The following is a 17,474-nucleotide window of genomic DNA, read 5'->3' as shown; positions in this document are numbered from 1 at the left end:
TGGAGTTGCCATTAATGAAGATGGGGAAAACTAAAAGGAACAGGTTGGGAAGGAGGAACACTTTAAGCTTGAGATGTCTATTTCATATGAATAGAAAATATTATACCTAAAAGATATTTGGCTTAAGGATTGGTTTAATTAATGCAGGATTGTTCATTGTGAATCCATCTCTACTTTTGTGATTTTAAATAACTAATCATGTAATGAGGCTCTCATTCTCCTCAATCAGAAGTGGACTTAGCTATTTTCATTAAGTTGATTTCAGCTGAGTCAGATCTGTTGTTTGTATTTATATTGCAAGCATAAGAGCTGATTCATAAATAGATGAATCAACAAGTATTAGTTTCATTTTAGTGACTGGAGTATTTGTACCTAGTACATACTAAAAAATTAATGAAAGTTGTGGGCACCAGCTTTTATAAATGACTTTTTCATAGCAAAATCTAGAAGTATGTAAGTTATAAGTGTTACAATAATAAAGGCTGTGCCCTTAACCTTGGATTCTTTATATGAAAGAGGTGTGTTTACATCACTACAGTATACCTTTCATACACTGATCAGCCAATTTATAAAACATCTTTCATTTGAATTTCTGTTTTTAGTACTACTTAAAAAGTCCAGACAGGCAAAATTTGATGGTATTTTTCCATTTTTATTTCATTTTCTTCTAGCAGTTTGAAATAGCTCATTATACAATTCCACAAATAGTATCACAACATGCATAAACAATGCTCTTGATATCACTTCAAACATTTTTAATACAGGTTATGAATTAGCCTTGTTTTGAACTAGTGTTATAGATGGCTAGGGAGTTTCCAAATATTTAGACTACTGAAAAAGCTAAATGGATATTAATTGTAGTAATTTGATTATTAATCTTTATAAGTAAATGAGAACCTCTACTAAAAATGTGTTTCCAAGGATTTTTAACCAATAGGTTTATATGAGAGCATATAAACCCATAAAAGTTGAATCAATTGGCTAACCACATTTTTTAAGAGGTCCATAAAGCATTTGAGAATTCCTTAAATATTTTACCTATTATTATTATAATGTTGTCAATTATATCCCTGCAAGTTCCCATAGTAAAACAATCAAAGATTGCAGTTGTTGAAAATTCTTTCCCTGAAGCTTGTCACAGTCTAACTGATTTATGGAAACTTGTAACTGTTAATCTATGTAAGTGCTCAGTGAACTATATCACAAAACAGTGATAAAAAAAAAAAATCTCTATAAATCTACTTTTGAGAGCCCATAACCCCTACTTCCACATCCTTTCTCCACCTTTAGTAAATAAGATGAAATCTGAACATTAACATCCATTGTAAAGTAAGTAATAGTGGAAGCAGAACTCAAGGAAAGTACTTATGGGTTTCTCAGCCTAACCAGTCACTGTCTACCTGCCTAACATTCAGTCTTGAATACTCAGTTCTACTACCACCCACTCTCAGAAGTGTTTATCCCTTCACAGCCTCTTCTGGCCTCTTCTAGCAATTGCAGGCTGAATGTCTTTTATTTCTTTATTTCCTGATCCTGGAATATCGGGTACACATTAAATGTTCAACAAATGTTTGCTGAATGAATAAATTAATGAACAAATAAAACAGTATTGATTCCACATGTTATAACTTTTAATAAGTAATTTGTTACTTAAAACTATGTTTAATATCATGCCCCCTCTAAAAAAGAAAGAAAACTAGTACCTCAGTCTATTTTCAACAATATGTTAATCCTCATGTTCATTTATTCATATTCATATACATGGTACTATTATACATTGGCACAATGTAGGATTAACTTGCAGCACCTACTCTTCATTCATATTCACTACTGTGCCTGTAGGTTAGCACCAAAAACACAATTTCTAACAAAATATGCCTCATGAAATGATATATCAATAGTATTAATATTGTGTTATCAATTTTTCTCATCTAAGCCTATCTCTACTTTCAAATCAGGCCTTTTTCATTACAAAAGCAAAGTTTAACCTCTAATTTCTCTTTGATACAAAAACATGCCATAAAGCAACATTTTCTGCTAGTTTTATTAAGAGAACCACTTTACGTTTCTTCCCCCTTTATGTTATTAGAGGCAAAATTCCATTACACTGAATTCTAACAGCCAATTTGATAGTTATTGTAAATTCACTGATAGAAATTATATACATTATGTAGCTTTCAGGATAGATTTATTAAAAAGATGCAAGGCTTCAAAAAGTGAAAACTGGCATCTGAAATTTGAGGAAAAATGATATATATCATTCCTTCCCTCAGCAAGATCAGAGATCATTGTGTAGTATGGTATTTTTTATTTTGAAAATTTATGTGTAAAACTATAGAACTGTCAAGAAATAGCTAAGTTCTTTTTCTCCTTCACAGTAATAAAGGTTCCAATACAGTACTTTCTATAGTAGTTTATTCTTCACATAAATAAATCACTACAGTAATTACTTACTGAGAAGTGAAAATATTTTAATTTAAAAAAATACAGAGCCCTTCTTGATTAACAGAATTTGTCTTAAATAGGATTTTATCTATAATATCATATATATAAAATCCTTATACAAGTAACCATTGAAACAAATCAGTAACAAAATATTGATATAACTGTATCAAAGATCTCAGGAAACAGACATTCAGAAAAGATTTAAGGTTACTACGTAACAGCCTCTCATAAAACCCAACAAATCTTAAAACTGCAATTAGACTTAAAAGGGACCTAAACATCACTTTGTGCTGAACCAAGATTAGAAAAATCTTCCACTCTTGACATTTTCATGTTCTTAGTTTTTCAATCAAGTGATCAGCCTGTAATTTAAAAAAATACTTTTTAATTCTAGATATCATAGTCTCTATCAAATAATTCTACTGGTATCCCTGTTATAATATGCCACATTAGAAGAGTTGAGTACTACATATTCTGTTCCTAAAAATATCTTACAAAAAAACTCACTATAATATAATATCTATATACAATTATTCTACATTGTATATAAATAGGCAGATTGTTGCCTACATTGCAAATTCATTAATAAGTTTCAAGAAGAAAAGGAAAATAAATATAACACTAAAGTTTTAAAAAGTAAAGTGAGACCTGAAATGCATATTACTAAGTGAAAGAAGCCGACCTGAAAAGGCTACATACTGTAGGTTTCCAACCATATGACAGTCTGGAAAAAGCAAAACTATGGAGACAATAAAAAGATCAGTGGTTGCCAGGAGTTAAAGGGGAAGGAGGGATGAATAGGCAGCATATGGAGGATTTTTAGAGCAGTGAAACTATTAGGTATGATGCTATAATGGTGGATACATGTCCTTATACATTTATCAAAACCCGCAGAATGTAAAACCAAGAGTCAACTCAAAAGTAAACTATGGACTGTAGTGATAACAATTTATCAATGGGGTTCATCGATTGTAACAAATTTTCCACTGTGGTGTAGGATGTGATAGTGAGGAAACTGTACATGTGGAGGGGCAGGGGGTGCATGGGAACTCTCTGTAGTTTCTACTCAATTTTGCTGTGAACTTAAATCAGCTCTAAAACATAAAGTCTATTTTTTAAAAAAGGTAAACTAAAGTCTGTGAGTTACATCATTTCAGTGTTTTTCTCAATCACACTATATAATCTGGATCATTATATAAGATTTTGAAATTAACTTCAATATCTTTATCTTGATTTTTTTCAAAGTCTCATAAGATATTCTAACAAAGTCAGATTTAAGAAGAGTTCAGATTCTCAGGATGAACCAACAACATATCTTATAATTTTATACATTGATGTTTTCCAAGTAAAAAAGTCTTTCCTGTAAGAAAATACAGTCAAAACATTACAAAAATGTATTTTCATTCATCTTTTATTATAAAGGTATAGCTCTTATAGAAAATTAGAAATACAAATAGGGGGAAAAAAAAACCTTTTCTATTACACAAACTTTGTTTAAAAAAAAAAAAAAACCCAGCTGTCCAGCAGAATATTCCACTTTTTAAAATTTCAAATACATACACACATATACATACATATATATATACACACACATACATATTATTTAATTTTTTATTATTTTTTGAGACAAGGTCTCACTCCGTCACCCAGGCTGGAGTGCAGTGGCATGATCACTCACTATAGCCTCAACATTCTGGACCCAAGCAATCCTCCTATCTTAGCCTCCCAAGTAGCTGAGTCTGTAGGTGGTACAGGCATGCACCACCATACCCAGCTAATTTTTGTATTTTTATATTATTTAAATGAAACCATCTGGGCAACAAGTTGAAAACAGGGATAATATGTTTGAAATATGAAGTTTCTAGAAATCAGACACTTTTTAAATTTTTCTGTACTATGACTAGAATAATACCATTCAATAACTAATGATAAATAAATACTATTGGATGATTATTCAGATATGGCAACTATAGATCACTTTATCATCATGGACACATAAAATAACACCCTGGTAAATTAGTGGTCAATTGGCCTTAGAGGGACCCCAGAGCCACTTAATAACTAAGGTATATAAACAGACCACAGGTATGAACAGCTGAATTCTACTCCACTTTTGCTTTGGCAAAGCAGAATGCTGTAATTTTTTAGACTTAAAACTTTGGGTTGGGCGCAGTGGCTCACACCTGTAATCCCAGCACTTTGGGACACTGAGGCGGGTGGATCACGAGGTCAGGAGATAGAGACCAGCCTGGCCAACATGGTGAAACCCCATCTCTAATAAAAATACAAAAATTAGCTGGGCATGGTGGCACGCGCCTGTAGTCCCAGCTACTTGGGAGGCTGAGGCAAGAGAATCGCTTGAACCCGGGAGGTGGAGGTTGCAGTGAGCCAAGAATGCACCACTGCACTCCAGCCTGGTGACAGAGTGAGACTCTGTCTCAAAAACAAAACAAAACAAAACAAAACACCTTCGGCCGAAGATCTGGTAAGTGATGCTACTACTAAAACTCTTTTCTAAGGAGTTTGAATTATCAAAAAACACAAAAACCAAATTTCTACAATGTTGATGATACAATAGAGGTAGCAGGTAACATTTCCTGACTACTTACTATTTGCAAGGTACTGTTTTAAGTGTCTTACACATAAGTTATCTTATCAACTCTCTTATCAACCCTAGGTGTAGGCACTATTACCTATCTGCAGGTAACAGATAAAGACCTTGAGCCTTAAAAAATGTAAGTAACTTTTACATGAACCCTCAAGCAAGCACTGCAGTCCAGATCTGACTCCAAAGTCAGAACCCTGAATACCATGGTTCTTCTACATCGTATCCGCTACTTGCAATGGGGAAGACTTAGCCATAGCTTCTCTTCCTACAGACTGATGGTCTTGAAACTCCCCCAAATTAAAAATATTATTTTGGATATGTGCAAGCAGTATGTTAAAACAGGTAATCAAGCCTATGAGAGCTGTAAGTACCTACTGTTGAGAAGAAAAAACTACAACGAAAAGGATATTTTAAATATTTTTGTATGCTGCTGACATAACAAGAATACTCACTGTGATAAACCAATAGGAATTGACTCTGTAAACCAACTTGGATAAGAAGCCAAGCTCATCCACTGGTGCCAGAACATGAAGGTGCAAGTGGGAAATGGAACAGAATGGTGGCATATGAAAACCCATCCTAAAATAGAAAGGAAAGAGATGATTGACAAACCAGTTTTAAAATAGTTTAAAGTCATTTTTCAGGTGGAAACACATAAATTTTAACGAGATCCAAAACAAGTTCCTAAGGTAAATAGACTGTCACAAATGTCATTGTTTCTTTTTATGCACTTCTGAGGATTCACACACTTCGTCTTCTTTTCATGTTGAAGTTTGTAGTAACATAAGCTCATCATCAAGGAAGGCCTTAACAGCATATTATGCCTTAGTATAATCTTTATGAATTCTGAGTTGGCATAATGTCATATCACTTCAGTCTTCATCATCTTAAGCTTTCATTCCCTTAAGATACGCCCTTGCAATGAATTTTTTAAAACATCACTGGACAATCAAGTAGTTGTGTTCATTTATTCAATACATAGCCAGTAGATGGCACACTTTTTCCTTTAATAAAGTACTCAGACATTTCCTACCAAACCAACAATATTTCAGTAGTGAGATTAATTATGTCATCATAAAAAAACTTTCATCATCACCCAGGTTTCTTGGTTAATACTTAAAATAAGTTAGATGATAATGATAATTATGTGCTTTCTAAAAGATACACAAGAATTCCTTTAAATGGTTACAAAGTTTTTTAAATATGATTTAAACTCTTAAAAATAAGCTTACAAAAAGTTTTGCAAGTCCACCTATGCTCAGCAGAGCAAGACACACCTGTAACAATAATCAAAGCCCAGAAATATTTGCCTGTTCAAGGTATCAGTGAGTGGAAGTGTGGAAAGGAGGCATAGGAGAAGTGCTATACTGCAGCAGTGATCCTCTGGGACTACCAATGTGGAGTCAGATATGCAGTACATACTTTGAAATTTCCACCACTACCTAGAAGAGGAGACTAGGTTTTCTTTCTGCCAAACAGTCATATAATATAGAATCAAGTAATCTAGAAGCTTGAAGCAACTCAAAGTTTCACTCAATCTTTTCATCTTAAAGATGGCGAAGCCATGATCCAGAAAGTTTAAAATATTCCCAAGGTCACAAAGTTAGACAGTCGTGGAGCTGCAGTTGAGACTCAGGGCTCTCGAATCTTTGTCCAATGTTCATTCTTCTAATAAGCATCCTATGACTGTGAAGGAAATGTGTGGCTTCTGGCCAAAGGGTCTCAAACACCATCTGTTCCTTATCATTATCACACTTGGTAATGCTTAACAGTTTTTGGAGGATTTTTCACACAGAGAATCTCATTTGCACCTACCAGCAGGCAGAGCAGGTATTAGCTTGGAGAGGCTAAATGGCATGTCTAAACTAACACAGACATTATAAGTAGCGTACACCACAAGTAGCATGGATGGCATTGGAATTCAAGTCTATTCTGAATTCTAGGTTGAAAGTGTTAGAAGTAATCTCCATTATACCTGCTTGGGTCACAGAAGCAAAATCAGAAATCTTTTAAAAAGAAAAACATTACTTAGATAAATTAAAACATTTGAAAAGGCCCGGCACAGTGGCTCATGCCTGTAATCCCAGCACTTTGAGAGGGTGAGGCGGGCGGATCACTTGACGTCAGGAATTCGAGACCAGCCTGGCCAACATAGCAAAACTCTGTCTCTACTATAAAAAAAATGCAAAAATTAACCAGGCGTGGTGGCATGCGCCTATAATCCCAGCTACGTGGAGGGCTGAGGCAAGAGAATCACTTAAACCCGAGAGGCAGAGGTTGCAGTGAGCCGAGATCGCACCACTGCACTCTAGCCTGGGGGATAGTGCAAGACTCTGTCTCAAAAAAAAAAGTTGAAAAATTGAACATCATGTGCTTACGCCAGAGTTCAGCAGACAAATTCAAGTTAAATTCACATTAGAATTATAATCATGTGCTTTTTAAATCATATAAAATTTTCCTAAGAAAATTCAACTTGCACACAATTTTATAGGAATGCACATATGGAACAAAGAAAAGCAGACTTGCTGGGTGTGGAGACTCACACCTGTCACCCCAGAACTTTGTGAGGCTGAGGCAGGAGGATCACTTGAGCCCAGGAGTTTGAGACAAGCCTGGCAACATAGGCTTGTAAAAAATTTTAAAAGTAGCCGGGTGTGGTAGTACTCGCCTGTGGTCCCAGCTACTATGGAGGCTTAGGTAGAAGGATACTGTAGTCTGGGAGGTCGAGGCTGCAATGAGCCATGCTCACGCCACTGCACTCTAGTCTGGGCAACAGAGTGAGATCCTGTCTCAAAAAAATTTTTTTAAAAAGTAGACTAGTAACTGTTTTACCTACTCACTGCTCATATAGACTTGTCTGTCAAAACTACAAGTGGAAATTATTGGAAGATATTGAGACACAAGAGGAAGTTTTATTACATTTTTACTACCGATGAACTATATTCTCACTTTCAGGAAAACTACATTTAAACCACAAACTGCCACCTCTGTTTCCATTTTCCATGGAGAAATAACGTTTCAAAAAAAGTCAATAATGTATAATATTGGTTTCCATCTGGAAGTATACACACCTCACATTCGTGAAGTCAGTGAAATTATTTCTTTCAAGAATGGTTTTTCCAACAGTTACCATGTTCTCAACTGTAAAACAGAAAAGACACAACATTACACCAGAGGAGACATTAAGTTCACAAATTGCCACTGACCTCCACTCTTGTCCTATCAAATGTTTAAATGTTTAAATGTTTACCCACATTTAAAGACACATTCAGGCCAGGCACAGTGGCTCACCCCTGTAATCCCAACACTTTGGGAGACTGAGGCAGGAGGATCACTTGAGCCTAAGAGTCTAAGACCAGCCTGGGCAAAAAGGCAAGACCTTGTCTCTAAAAAACATTTTTTAAAAAGTAGCTGGGTGGCCAGGCACAGTGGTCCATGCCTGTAATCCCAGCACTTTGGGAGGCCAAGGCAGGCGGATCACAAGGTCAGGAGATCGAGACCAACCTGGCCAACATGGTGAAACCCTGACTCAACTAAAATACAAAAAATTAGCCGGGCATGGTGGTGCACACCTGTAGTCCAAGCTACTCGGGAGGCTGAGGTAAGAGAATTGCTTGAACCTGGGAGGCAGAGATTGCAGTGAGCCAAGATCATGCCACCACACTCCAGCCTGCAGACAGAGCAAGACTCTGTCTCAAAAAAAAAAAAAAAAAAAAATGGTAGCCAGGCATGATGGTGCACACCTATAGTCCTAGCTACTCAAGAGGTGGAGGCAGAAGGATTTCTTTTTTTTTTTTTTTTTTTTTTTTTTTTTTGAGACGGAGTCTGGCGCTGTCGCCCAGGCTGGAGTGCAGTGGCCGGATCTCAGCTCACTGCAAGCTCCGCCTCCCGGCTTCACGCCATTCTCCGGCCTCAGCCTCCCGAGTAGCTGGGACTACAGGCGCTGCCACCTCGCCCGGCTATTTTTTGTATTTCTTAGTAGAGACAGGGTTTCACCGTGTTAGCCAGGATGGTCTCGATCTCCTGACCTCGTGATCCGCCCATCTCGGCCTCCCAAAGTGCTGGGATTACAGGCTTGAGCCACCGCGCCCGGCCGGAGGCAGAAGGATTTCTTGAGCCCAGGAGGTCGAGGCTGCAGTGAGCTATGATTGTGCCACTGCACTCAGGTCTAAGTAACAGAGTGAGACCCTGTCTCAAAAATAAATAAATAAAATAAAAAATAAAGACATTCAGTAGCTTTAAGTCACTGAGAAGTTTGCTTATCAACAACTGAAATAAAGTTTCAAATTGAGCCCCAGTGCAACATCACTATCACAAAATCTCACAGATAGGTAGACTTTAGGACAGCAGGCTATTTAGGACATCTGATCATATGAGGACTCATTCTCATCAGGAAGACCAAGTAATTAAAGAGAAATTGTTTGATTTAATAAGACAAGAAAATTTTGAATTTGTCTTTGAGCCCAAATTAAGGATATGGTATCCCTTGCAGTCAGCCTATCCTTGACTAGCCAAAACTTTGTATAAGGACTCTGGCTTCCAAATTCCATCTCCTTTATCATCTTTCTTCTCTTGGTGTTTTACGGCCTTCAGGTGGGAATAAACCCCTCCACCAGAAAAATTTTGGTAACCTGGGATCTTCAAAGCACAATGCCAAATATTAGGTCTCCGTAGTTTCTAAATGGTGTAATCCTTGAAAGACAAAGAAGTAAAAACATCTACAGAGGATAGCTGATATATTGAGACTTACAAAATTATTGTTAATGTTTACTTCTCTAAGTCAGGTGTGAGCTGGGAGACTGCCAGTCTTCCAAGACTAGGCCAGCTAGTACCATAGAGTCCAAAAAAAGCTCCAAATTACTTCAAGCCAGAGTATGTCTTTTTTTGGAATTTGTTCTTTTTCTAATTTAACTCTATTGCCTTCAGAGAACATATTTTTTTTTTTTATTGTACTTTATGTTCTAGGGTACATGTGCACAATGTGCAGGTTTGTTACATATGTATACAAGTGCCATGTTGGTGTGCTACACCCATTAACTCGTCATTTACATTAGGTATATCTCCTAATGCTATCCCTCCCCTCTCCCCCCACCCCACAACAGGCCCTGGTATGTGATGTTCCCCTTCCTGTGTCCAAGTGTTCTCACTGTTCAATTCCCACCTATGAGTGAGAACATGCAGTGTTTGGTTTTCTGTTCTTGTGATAGTTTGCTGAGAATGATGGTTTCCAGCTGCATCCATGTCCCTACAAACGACATGAACTCATCCTTTTTTATGGCTGCGTAGTATTCCATGGTGTATATATGCCACACTTTCTTGATCCAGTCTGTCATTGATGGACATTTGGGTTGATTCCAAGTCTTTGCTATTGTGAATAGTGCCAGATTAAACATACGTGTGCATGTGTCTTTATAGCAGCATGATTTATAATCCTTTGGGGATATACCCAGTAATGGTACATATTTATAAGATTTCAATCATTTGATATGTATTGAGCTGTATTTTATTGCTCGGAATATGGTCAACTTTAGTGAACATATGCTTTTTAAAAAACGTACACTATATTTAAGTGGAGTTCTATAAATGTCAATTATAGTCATATTCCTTGATAGTGTTCTTGAACTCTTCCATATGCTTATTATTTCCTCAACTTTATCAATTATATAAAAATTATTAATTTGCAACAACTTTTAGTATGGAAATATTCAAACATAACACAAAAGCAAAGAGGAAAATGTAATGGAATCCCAAATACCTACCAGCTGCTTCAAAATTAGTGACATTTGATTTCTAACAGTTATAAAAACTAGTTATAACAGCCTCTATTGTCCACTTCTGCTGAATATAAATTGAAAAATTCCTAAAAAGCTAAAGTGTGAAATCTAAGAAATAACTACAAGAATGAAAATTAAAACTTTTAATAAGAAAGATGAAATGTTTCAATCAGGTAAATCTAAATTGGACCTAATTGTTATAAGTTCAAATGCTGCCCTGTAGTTATAAATCATATATGTTCTCAAATGTACTGATAGAACTTCAAATGACTAAGGAACTTTGCTGTATTCAGAATCAACAGTTGAAAAATTGTTAGTTAATTCACTAGCCTAAATATTAATGAACTACACATCAAGGTTTTCCATCAAAGTGGTTTCTTACCTTTTAAAAATCTAGCCCAACTGATCTATCATGTAGGCTACCTTAAAATATTGACCAAACTAATCCCAGAACCTCATGACAAAGCCTTTCCAGATTTCAGAAGTCCTAGCCAGAGCAATCAGGCAAGAGAAAGAAAGAAAAGGCATCCAAATAGGAAAAGGAGTCAAACTATCTCTCCTCACCAACAATCTGCGTCTATACCTAGAAAACTCTGAAGACTCCACCAATAGGCTCTTGGAACTGATAAATGACTTTAGTAAAGTTTTGGGATACAAATTCAATGTGCAAAAATCAGTAGCATTTCCAAATACAAATAACATTCAAACCGAGAGTCTCAAATCAAGAACACAATCCCATTTACAATAGCCACACACACACAAAAAAATACCTAGGAATACAGCTAGTCAAGGAGGTGAAAGATCTGTACAAGGAGAACTACAAAATGCTACTGAAAGAAATCATAGATGATACAAACAAATGAAAAAACATTCTATGCTCGTGGACTGCAAGAATCAGTATTGTTAAAAAAGGCCATACTGCCCAAAGCAATCTACGGATTCAACACTACCAACATCATTTTTCACACAATTGGGGAAAACTATTCTACAATTCATGTGGAACTAAAAAACCCAAGTAGCCAAGACAATCCTAAGCAAAAAGAACAATGCTTGAGGCATCACATTACCCAACTTCAAGCTATACTATAAGTCTATGTAACCAAAACAGCATGAGAGTGGTACAAAAACAGACACATAGACCAACAGAACATAAGAGAGAACCCAGAAATAAAGCCACACACCTACAGCCATCTGATCTTCAACAAAGTTGACAAAAATAAGCAATGGGAAAATACGCCATATTCAGTTAAATGGTGTTGGGATAGCTGGTTATCTATATGGAGAAGAATAAAACTGGACCCCTGCCTTTCACCATATACAATTAACACAAGATGGATTAAAGATTTAAATCTAGGACCTCAAACTATAAGAATCCTAGAAGAAACCCCAGGAAACACCATTCTGGACATCAGCCTTGGGAAATAATTTATGACTAAGTCCTCAAGAGCAACTGCAATAAAAACACAAATTGACAAGTGGGACCAAATTGAAGAGCTCTGCACAGCAAAAGAAACTATCAACAGAGTAAACAGATAACCTACATAATGGGAAAAAGTATTTGCAAACTATGCATGTGACAAAGGTGCAATATCCCAAATCTGTAAATAGTTATTAAACAATTAAACAACCAAAAAACACCATGAAATAATGGGCAAAAGACATAAACAGACACTTCTCAAAAGAATACATACAAGAGGACAACAAATATATGAAAAAAATGCTCCATATCACTAATCATCAGGAAATGCAAATCAAACCCACAATAAGATACTATTTCAACACCAATCAGAATGGCTATTTTTAAAAAGTAAAAAAATAACAGATGCTGGTGAGGCGGAGGAGAAAACATAACACTTACACACTGCTGATGAGAATGTAAATTAGTTCAGCCACTGTGGAAAGCAGTTTGGAGATTCCTCAAAAAAAATAAAATAGAACTACCATTCGACCCAGCAATCCCATTACTGGGTATATATCCAAAAGAAAACAAATTATTCTACCAAAAAGACATATGCACTTGTATGTGAGTCACAGCACTACTCACAATAGCAAAGGCATGGAATCAACCTAGGTGCCCATCAGCAGTAGGCTAGATAAAGAAAATGTGGTACATATATACCATGTAATACTGTGCAGCTATAAAAAAGAATGAAGTAATCTTTTCAGCAGCATGGATGCAGCTGGTGGCCATTATCCTAAGTGAATTACCCAGGAACAGAAAACCAAACACTCCGTGTTCCCACTTATAAGGAGAGGTTAAACACTGGGTACTCATGGACAAAAAGATGGCAACAATAGACACTGGGGACTACTAAAAGTGGGAGAGAAAAATGGGGGCTGGGGACTACTAAAAGTGGGAGAGAAAAATGGGGGCAAGAGGTGAAAACTTAACTGTTGGGTACTATGCTCACTACCTGGGTGACAGATCATTTGTATCCCAAACCGCAGCACCACACAATATATCCATGTAATAAACCTGCTCATGTACCCCCAAATCTAAAATAAAAGTTGCAATTATCTTTTTTAAAGGCAGATTTGAAGTGAGCTTAGAAATGTCTTAGAAAATGATAGGTGACAAGTCACAGAAGCCATGAGTAGGAAAATGAGCAATCATCCTCAATAGACAAGATTCAGAATCTCCTTTTCAGAAGCTAGAAGTTCATCACTAAAAACTCATAATTAAATTTTGGTGCTAATTTATCTTCACAGGAGACTATAAGGCAGGTATCAACATGATGTCAACATAAGGCAATATGAGCTCATTTGTCATATCATAACTTGTTTGTTTATAATTTTTCATAGCACCTTTCATTTCAGAGTCAAGAAAGTCCATCATTTAAAAAGTCATAAAAATAGGCCAGGCACGGTGGGTCAAACCTGTAATCCCAGCACTTTGGGAGGCCTAGGTGGTGGATCACCTGAGGTCAGGAGTTCAAGACCAGCCTGGCCAACATGGTGAAACCTCGTCTCTACTAAAAATACAAAAATTAGCCAGGCATTGTGGCGCATGCCTGTAATCCCAGCTACTTGGAAAGCTGAGGCAGGAGAATTACTTGAACCTAGGAGATGGAGGCTGCAGTGAGCCGAGATCACATCACTGCATTCCAGCCTAGGCGACTGAACAAGATTCTGTCTCAAAAAAAAAAAAAAAAAAAAAAAAGACATAAAAATATATCTTTTGGACAGTTTAAATGTTAAATAGCATGATGTCTAGTATATGCTTCAAAATCACTGTGGGAAAAGGTTAATATATTTTTTTAAATTGTCCACGAGTTCCTAAATGTGGAAGCTGCATAATGAATACATCAGTATTGTACTATTTTTCAATGAATTTAAAATTCTTTATAGTGAAAATTTCAAAAAGTCATAGTGCTCCTTTTTTACAGTACTTTTCTTTTTAATCTTCACTGCCATCACTGATACCAACTGAAGATGATATAAACATGAAGAATACTGCCATCATCTTACCCAGTTCTACTTGATCTTTCCTTAGAGTTCTGCAATTTCCAATATGCTTCTTTGGCACCACAAGATAATGATGAGTTGCTGCTGGTTTGATATCTTTGAAGCAAATTAGGTCCTCATTCTAAAGGAAAAAACATTTGCTAGTAAATTTTTAAAAAGAATTTCTTAATGCTGTTCTGGCATGACTTAAATATCATTAATCTCAGTCTGACAGGGAAATGATACATACATCACACCTAACCCCCACTGGGCAATTTTATAATTATGCATTAAGTTCATAACAGTTCCTTCATGAGATGCTCATTTATTCCAGAGAATAAAAAGGACACATAAAGTCAATTTTGGAGAAACAATTACGAGTAAAGTTTACTAAAGCTTCATTACCAATAATCTCAGAGTTTATTACTTCATTACACATTTCTCTATCCCTACCCTAAAGTTTTTCACTCTTGATACATATTTTTTAAGGTTTGGCTACAGAATCACAGCAAGATAGATAAATTCCTTTCTACATTTAATTTTTTTCCCAACATAGCATTTTCCTCAACTATAAAAAGAACATCAGCTAGCATTTACATGTTCAGGGACTGCATTTTTAAAACATTTTTTAAAGCAATTATATCCAAATACTTTTTTACTTGCCACTTTACAGTATTAAAAAGACCGAAATGCTGAAACAAATTCCAGTATATTGTACTAATTTATGGGCCCACTACAATACATGTATGGCATCAGTTTTCTGGTTTACATTGCTCCGCACAGTAATCTACAGAAAAAAGAAAAGGAGAGGAAGAAGAGCATGTTTCAACCCATTAACATTTGAATTTCAAATTTTCCTAAGAGAAAATCTATATTTGCTAAATAACCATATTAAGTATCTGATAGTGAATATCTTATTTAGTATCTTATACTGATTTTAATTAATTTATAATTATAAGCACTTTATAGTAAATAAAAATTAATTAAAATCAGTATAAGCAGAGTTTCCCTTTAAAAAAATCCATGAATGCAATGCTGCTCAACAGTTCTCCATTCCAAGAGCCAAAATTCAATTCAAACAAGTGCGTCATATCCATTCCAGTAATCCTGGTTATCCTAAGATAACAAACATAACAATTATATATCAATTTAATCCAATTCTATCATTTTTATTATGGTTTTTCTGTCTAGTATTAAAATTAAAAATTGATATCCATGGTATGTTTTAGAAAAGGATAAGGTCAAGGACTATAATGTTTTTGATTGTTTAAATTTTTCCTTTTTTCCTTTCTTTGAGATAGAATCTCTCTCTGTAGCCCAGGCTGGAATGCAGTGGCACAATCATGGCTCACTGCAGTCTCGATCTCCTGAGCTCAGTTGATCCTCCCACCTCAGCCTCCCAAGTAGCTGGGACTAAAGATGCACATCACCATGCCAGGCTACATATATATATATTTCTAGAGATGGAGTCTCCCTATGTTGTCCAGGCAGGTCTCAAACTCCTGGACTCAAGCGATCCTCCTGCCTCAGTCTCCCAAAGTGCTGGGATTACCATTATTTCTTTAATACTTCCAGCTCAGAAACAATTAAAATTGAGGGTTAAATCTAGTACAAGAAAATTGCCACAATCGTACTTCCCAGATTGATTCATAACACAACAATGTTATATATCTTTATTTCCCCTCAATTATGGCATTCATTTTTCAAATTCCAGAGGCAATTCTTTCTGGTACAGAATACAACCTGGTTAGAATTAGTTTGAGATGATGTAGCTGTAGTCTACCTCACAGCAGGAATAACACTTCTTTAGATTAATAGAACTAGCAAGTGCCAGTCTAATGGCTAGTAGGAGAAAAGCTAAAGAGGTTCCTAAAAATCTGCTGTCTCATACTGCATAACTTAGCCATAAGAATGAACCAAAATGCTTAGTTTTGTCTTCCAACCCCTATATTGAAAGGTTTTGGTTACTAACTCTCATATACCAATAATTTATTTTCCCAATTTTAATTAATTAATTACCCAATCCCAGTCCTAATAAAAACTACCAATCAACATGACTCTCATCACCAGGAATAGATAAAATTCCTCTCAAAAATAAAGAAACTCGATGTTTTAGTTAGCCTGCACCCTGACTAAATTAGATTTTCATGAAGCCTTCTGAAATATTGAAACTAGCTCTGATGTCACCCTTTGTCCCATTCCTACTGCTGATCCAGACATCATTTACATAGTTCATCTTAAGAAAAATGATCCTCCTATTCCACAGATACACTGGCAAAAATATGAAATGATGTGTGTGTGTGTGTGTGTGTGTGTGTGTGTGTATATATATATAAACTATTCTTTGCAGCATAATTCATGATAGCAAAGGACTGAAAAATAAACCAAACGTTCATAATGCATCTGGGAGACTGGTTTAATAAATTATGGCAAATCCACACAATGGAGTATTGTGTGGCTCTAAAAATGAATGAGGAAGATTTTCATATACATATGAAATTATTTCCAAAACATATTCAAGCTTTCTTTAAAAATACCAAAGAGCAGAAGAGTGGTTAAGCTATATTTTGTGTGTAAGAAAGACAAATACAAATACAGACATGTGAATACCTATTTACTCACAATGGAAGGATAAACAAAAAAGTTTGTAAAAGTTGCTTATGGAGAAAGAGAACATGGTAGAGACGACAAGAGAACGGATGCTAGATTTCTCCAAATGTACCTTGCTTTACAATTTGGACTCTGAAAACATGTAAATATTTAACATGTATACTTCACACTTCACAAGAAAAAAAAAGCAATCTCTAAAAATAAAAAACAAACAACAATAAATGAACCTAACTGTATGTCATTTTGGTAGCACAATCATTCCATTCAAAGAAAAGAATGATTTCAAGTGACTTAAAAATACAGTATTTTGACTATCCATCCCTAATGACATCCACTAAAAGAGCATTTTTATTCCTGCACTGAATTTGGATCATAGGAAAGCTCCTCAAGTGTGGGGCATGCCATATTCATCTTTGAACTCCAAGTGAATAACAAAGTACACCTGCCAAACTGCTGAATAAATAAATGACAGATGCTTCATAGAAGATCAAGTTACAGATACACCCTCCTCTATCCCTTAAAAAATGGTGTGTCATTTGGGTTTTCAGGTATTTTTCCAGGAACAGAGATAGGTTTTTTTTTTTTTTTTTTGA

The 17,474-nt window shown here is 35.7% G+C and overlaps 1 protein-coding gene across 1 annotated transcript in view; it reads right to left on the bottom strand.

The window, feature by feature from the left end:
* Positions 1–638: 638 nt before the first annotated feature.
* HINT3 (histidine triad nucleotide binding protein 3) overlaps positions 639–17,474 on the bottom strand; it is a 24,881-nt gene continuing 8,045 nt past the window's right edge. The window contains exons 2-5 of the mRNA XM_025384404.1: positions 14,296–14,413; positions 8,125–8,194; positions 5,506–5,632; positions 639–2,807 (exon numbers count right to left, since the gene is read on the bottom strand). Coding sequence (XP_025240189.1) covers positions 2,775–2,807; positions 5,506–5,632; positions 8,125–8,194; positions 14,296–14,413 — 348 coding nt within the window. The 3' untranslated portion in view covers positions 639–2,774. The remainder of the gene's footprint in view (positions 2,808–5,505; positions 5,633–8,124; positions 8,195–14,295; positions 14,414–17,474) is intronic.

This window comes from Theropithecus gelada, chromosome 4 (assembly GCF_003255815.1).
Source record: "Theropithecus gelada isolate Dixy chromosome 4, Tgel_1.0, whole genome shotgun sequence".
Lineage (NCBI taxonomy): Eukaryota > Metazoa > Chordata > Mammalia > Primates > Cercopithecidae > Theropithecus > Theropithecus gelada.
Note: the sequence above shows the minus strand (reverse complement) of the source record. Positions and strands in the feature narration are given on the sequence as shown.